The sequence below is a fragment of the Microtus ochrogaster genome, chromosome 26 (assembly GCF_000317375.1).
Source record: "Microtus ochrogaster isolate Prairie Vole_2 chromosome 26, MicOch1.0, whole genome shotgun sequence".
NCBI lineage: Eukaryota > Metazoa > Chordata > Mammalia > Rodentia > Cricetidae > Microtus > Microtus ochrogaster.
Genome location: NC_022025.1, coordinates 12,654,817 through 12,660,999, shown reverse-complemented (window position 1 = coordinate 12,660,999; position 6,183 = coordinate 12,654,817). Strand labels below are relative to the sequence as shown.

General features: G+C 45.8%; 1 protein-coding gene across 4 annotated transcripts in view; it reads right to left on the bottom strand.

Moving 5' to 3' along the window:
* Nucleotides 1-6,183, bottom strand: part of Magi2 (membrane associated guanylate kinase, WW and PDZ domain containing 2) — a 1,267,351-nt gene that overhangs the window by 140,085 nt on the left and 1,121,083 nt on the right. For all 4 annotated transcript variants that reach the window (XM_026784667.1, XM_026784668.1, XM_026784669.1 and 1 more), the window contains one exon: nucleotides 5,591-5,682. In XM_026784667.1, coding sequence (XP_026640468.1) covers nucleotides 5,591-5,682 — 92 coding nt within the window. The remainder of the gene's footprint in view (nucleotides 1-5,590; nucleotides 5,683-6,183) is intronic.

The window sequence follows — 6,183 nt, the reverse complement described above, 5'->3', positions numbered from 1 at the left end:
AACTTTAGGGTGTGTAGTTATTATCTGTGAGTTTTCAAACTCTTCTGAAATCTACAGGATAGAGATGGGGTATGAGGTTGTGTGCTTTGGGGTATGATCTCACTATGGAGCCCTTGGCTTGTGTGGAATTCTCTATGTAGACCAAACTGTCTCTGAACTCACAGAGATATGCCTCTCTCTGCCTTCTTCTGTAAAGACGTGGCTACCACACCCTACCCGAGTGTGAGATTTTGAATGTGTAGTAAGCGCCTGAGATACTGAGCATTTTCATTTGGTCCAATGGCCCAGGAACCTATGGTCATACCAGTTATATGCCAAGCTGTCCTTGCTTGGCCCATTGCACTTGTTACTTTCCCGGCATCCTGAACCTTGTTAGTGTAGGTTTCCTTATGCCTCAAGTCCCATCTTCCTTCTGACCTTGCTGCCCACTGGCCATGCTGGCTGAGAAGCCAGCCTAGGCAATGTAGCCTTCACCTGTCATTATTCTTCCAGCCTCAACTAACCCTCCAGACTCCTCAACTCACTCTCCAGCCTCAGACCTACTCTTCAGATTTCTCTTTCCATGCTCTTGAGGAACATTCCAACACAGCTCTCTTGTTCTGGCCCAAAATGAAAGACTTAGTGGGAAAACAGACAGGAAACGGTGCCCGTATGACAGTTCATGCCCTGGGCCTTCTCAATTATATTTTCTCTCTACTACCGAGAACTCAGCCCTAAAATCATATACATGTGAGCCACATTAATGGACTCAGCAGGCTGTGTTTATGAATGTGTTTACATAACAATCGTAATGAAAAAAGAGGCCATAAACCGGGAGAGGGAGTGGGGGCGTGGCAAGGGAGGGAATGGAGGAAAGAAGGGGATGCCAAAATGATATAAATACAATTCTCGTATGCTAAATTCTAAGTAAAAAAAACGATCTCCCCAGAAACAAAAACTTCACAACCCGACTTCATCTCGAGCTTTGAGGGCGCAGAGCAAAACAGTGTGTGCTGTGGAATAGGAATTTATATATTCAAGTGGCTGATACACCAGGAGGAGGTGAAAAGATAATGCTGAAAGGAAAACAAGATCAAACAAAACCAAATCATAAATGAGCTCTGCAGGCCTTTAAATTATTCTGAGCCTCCTGCACAGACTGTCCCAAGTCAGCACAACCCAGCGGATCAGTGCATCAACACCGTCCTCCAAGCTGCCACGGTGGCGGACACTCCAGGTCCTGTCCTTCCAAAGAACTCCAGGAGATCGATCCGCCTCCAGTCTGAGGAACAAGTCTGCCCCGTGTCTGTATTTTGGGAGGTCTGTCTCCACAGGGGCCTTGCTCCACTGTGATATTTTCTAGATCTTTCCATTCTGATGCCTTTTCATTGCTTTTCAGCTCACAGCACGAGATCTCATGTTTGTTCCTCTCGGGCAATTTTTCATTTCTTTCTATTTCTATTGTTACTTATCTGTGAAAAGTAGCTCTCTTTCTCTTTTTCTAAGGAAAAAAAAATACCTGGACATTTTGCTTGAACAGGAGCCCCGCTGTTTACTGTTTGTGGAAGCCTAGCTGTCGTGTTCAATATGAACCCCAGGGTGTCAATAGCATTTCATGTAGACAGAGGCGGAGCCCTGCTGGATGTGACCTGTGAGATCTGCGGTTGATGAACACATCGCCTTACCTGCCTCAACCTCTGTGGCCCAGGAGCAGTTAAATGAGGCAGGGGGCTGGGTTTGTATGTTGTTTTCAGGCTCAGCATGGAGGGAAGCAGAAAGGCCGGGCTGAAGGGAGTTCTCGATATTGACACAGTCATTCTCTGAGGTGCGATGTTCTGGTGTGGAAGAGTCACTTTGTAGCCTTGCCTGCGTTAGGATGAGCTAGGTTTCTATATTATTGCCGGAGTGTCAGCAACTGGAAGGTGCAGCAGGAGTATGTTCTCAGCCATTTAAATGAAGGAATAACCGGGGTAAATCTCGGTAATCCGAGGCTTATCATAAATACTATGCTGCAGGGGAGGAAGGGTTTGGGAATGCCAGGACTGTGTTCAGAAGGGCTGGGAGTGTGGGTACCAATGTACAAAACAGGCAGAGGGACATCCTGAGCCCCAGTGGGGGCTGTGCGCATGCACACTGGGTCTTGATTTAGTTTGTAGAATATGTTCCGTTCTGCTAGTCAGTTTTATTGCTTTTACGTTGGATTAAGTCTAGAGCTTTGGCTCTCAACTTTTTTAATGCTATGACCCTTTACTATGGTTCCTAATGCTGTGGTGACCCCCACCCATAAAATTATTTTGTTGCTACTTCATAACTGTAATTTTACTACAGTTATGAATCATAATATAAATATTGTATACGCAGGATATCGGATATTTGACCACCAAAGGGGTCTTGACCCATAGATTGAGAACTGCTGCTCTAGAAATCCATCTCCCTTCTCGAGCTAGCCAAGTCTACACATGGTCCCTGATTTGGGCAAGCCTGTCTACCTCTGGAGAAGAGGCCGTCTCAGGGTGATGTTTACTAACTGGGGTGTTGGTGTATCGCCCAGTCATGAGCTTAGGGGTCCAGCAAGTACCAAAATCCATACCATGAGACAATTGGAACATTGCTGTTTTGCTTTATGTTCATTTTGTAGCTTAATATTTGTGTATTTATACGTAGGAGAAAGGACCTATAGACTCTGTTGAATTAAAATGACAGTCTGGTCAGTGTTTAGGGCCGGTATCAACCATGATTTGGGCCAGGTTGGAGGCTCCTTTGTTCTAAAGTATTGGCCCTCCTAATTTCTTTCAATCCAACTGTTTTGGGTGGCAGCCTCAAAGGTAGTTGAGTAAATGAGTAACAGAAGCATCGAGGGAATTTTAGGAACTATGGTCATGCTTGGTCTTAACTGGTTCCAGCTGGTTGTCATAATGGAAATGGCATTGGATTTGCTTTTCAAGAGAAAATGGAAATCACATGGGGGAAAAATGTGAATTAGTACTCAACGGTGTAAAAATTTCAAGGGAGCAAGAGCATGCCACAGGGCTGATGGAAGGGCATCTGTGCTTCTAGGAGGAGCTCACTCCTGTTTCCTAGAGGCCTCGGTATGAGCTGGAGACCAGCACTCACTCTGAAACACTCAGGTTTGTCTTGAGGCTAAGTATTCTATTGAGTTTCTTTTAACTCATGTATGTTGCACCAGGATACGTGTTAGGCTGGAAGACAAAATTCTCATCAAATCTTAGCCCCTGTCTTCAAGAAGCTCATGGAGCTTGATATACTGGTGGTACCAGAGCCACCGAGGCTCTTGAATTCCCTAAGCTGAGGGAAGGCTGTGTGGACATTCAGGGCAGTTCTCTAGTGGCTCCAGATGGACATAGCCACCCCACCCTTTTGTTTGTAGTTCTTAAGAAAAACTTAAATGTTCTGGGAGTAAAACATCCTGACAGGAAGACTGGTTAGGATAGCCTTGGCTCAGCTCACCTGGCCCCTACAGACAGAGTGTGCTTTAGCCTGGAGAGTCCTGGTTATTTCAGAGTATAAAACCCACAGTGGGGGTTTGAGGGGGGCAGTTCTATAGTTGTGAGGCGTGGGCAGTTGAGACTCCATCTATCTTGGAAAACTTCCCCGAGCTAGAGACTAGCACACAGTGAACCTTCATCTTCTATGTTTATCTACAAGTAATCTAGCTACTTCATGTGCCCTGTGTGTGCACACACACTGGATTTAGGCAACACTTGACCTGCATGCTGTGAAACTGTCCCATTAGCGACACATCTACCATGGGGTCTAACGTGCAGACAGTCGGGAGGTTAGCAAGCTCACTTCAGTTGATAGTAACGTGTCCTGAGGGGAATTGGGTTAATGACGACTTTAAGCTCAGTCTTGGGTCACTCTGGTAAACGACACAGCTTTCATTTATGGAATAAGAAATGAAAGGGGGAGATGAAATCCATGCTTGGGATGAACAGAAATTCTTCCTGACCAACCCAAATGTGTGAACAAGGGAGCATGTCTGAGCAGTTCTGAAGGAGGCTAAGCCGGACAGTTCGGTGAGGGGCAGGATCCTGGAGGGCTAATCAACACCTTCGTCAACATTTACCCGGATGAAGAAGCTTCTGGGCATCTTACTCATTTGCATATGAGATGAGCTGTCGAGGGGGAGGGCCTGGAGGACTGGTCAGGTGACTGAGGGTCTCAGAACCAGGTGACAAGCGGGGAGACTGTGACTGTGAAGGGGAGCAGATAAATATGCTGTCCTTAACTGAGTCGCGGGATACCTGAGTCCCTTCCGGAGGCTGAGGTTCCTTGGGGCCTGCAATGTCCCCGCATCCTCTCCTGTTCTGAGACACTAAGGGGAAAATAGGACCAATCTCTGGCCAGCGTGTCTTTCAACTTCCTTGGCAGCTGGAGGCTTAGGACGTGCTGGGTGGTTGTTGCTCACTTTGTCCCTGGAAATTAGGAACACCATCCCACCCCGGGGCTTCCTGCAGTAAGTTCTCGCATTGCCTGGTGGAGCCACTCTTGTGGGGCAGAGGAAGCGTCTCCCAGATCTTGTCAGACTCTTATGACAAGACGTCTGCTTGGACGTCTCCAGAGTAAAGGAGCTCATGCTATCCAGAGGCCATCTACCTGTGCACAGTTTTAACTATTTTAGGTTCCTTTCTTGTGTTAGACTGGTGTTTTCTTCTTTTGGAAATTTCCGCTGATAAATTTTATGTTTCTTTTGGAAAACAATCTACTAATCTGATGGCAGACAAGGTTGATGATCGTAGATACTGATTTAGAACTTGTTACGGTCCAGGCACCAAGAGGTTTAATTTATGTCATCTCTACTCCTTCAAGCCATTCTAGGGTATGGTAATTCTGGCAGAGGAGCAAACTGCAGCTTACCATTTGGTGTCTCACATGAGCTAGGATGGGGTCTATTAACACTCGCCTTTGCTTCCTTGAGCACTGTTCAAGATATATCTCTACAATGAGTGTTTCAGGAGGATATTTTAATATGAGCCCACAAATCTAGGTTCACTATGTTTTCTGTATATCAGTGAGTGTTGCTAGTTTATGCTTTTGTTCTGAATATGTCTATCCATACGGTCATATGTGCATATTAATATAAAAATTACTACAGAATCATTCTCAAACTCTTAGTGTTCTTTCAATTGCCTCTGACTTCATGAAAATATTCTTTTCATAACGTCTCAATTTAGTTTGGCTCAGATTTTTTTTTTTAAGCAAAGAATTTGATTTTACTTCTGTTTACCCCTGTGTTTTCTACCCATCGTGTTTTTGTTACAAGGATATACGGTTCTGTGGTTTTCCAGCCTCTTCTTCTGTCATATTTTGCGACTGCCTCTTAGAGAATCCCATCTTCCAGAACCATTAACTAATCGAACGTCTCAGGAAGAAGCAGCCCATTCTTAGAGACAGTAGTGTCACCTGTGGTGGGATTTATGGGGGATAATGGCTGTGGAGATGCTTGAATTTTGTTGAATTTTGTGAGATAGTGCTAAGAGAACTAGAAGACAGAGAACAGACCGCAGTCCTCTTGGTGCCCTGAATGGTGCTCTCCCCAGTATTTATGTACAACACAGTCATGTGTGCAAACAATGTGGATTCAACTTACAGGCTGTCCTGGTTCATCTCCCCCGAGGATTCTGAAGCCAAATCCAGACTCCATCCTTCGAAGGTGGACATCCAGTTCCTTATAATCCGGGCCTGGCATAAAGGAAATGCCATTGAGTCACGAGTACTGCCTCCTCCCCACCTCCCGAGGACCAGAACACACCGATGAGAAGTTAATTTTGTGGATGTGATTGATGGGAGTGCTGTTAGTCGATGAAAGGCACAGAGGATAGAAAATACATGGTGGCAAAGAAGTAGGCCCCCTAAGTGCACGTAGTCCCGAGGGTGGCGGGGAGCATCCACGGGCCTGGCCAGAGCATCCTCCGCCGGTATAGGGAACATGTGAGGTTTGGAGTGAAAAGAGTTGATGGTTCTCTAATGTTTAATCTTCCTGAGAGCTTTTGGATTGCCTTTAAGAGGCTTGTCTTTGACTTTGAGGATGTTTGCTCTGATTACCTCAGAGAGGAGGGAAAGCAGATGGCAAAACCTGCAAGTGTCTGTTTCAGTACTGCCTCGTGGGCTGCTCCTGTCTGTTTAAAATTTGGTGCATCCAGTGTCGGCTGCTGCTGCTGCTGTGTGTATGTATGTGCGTGT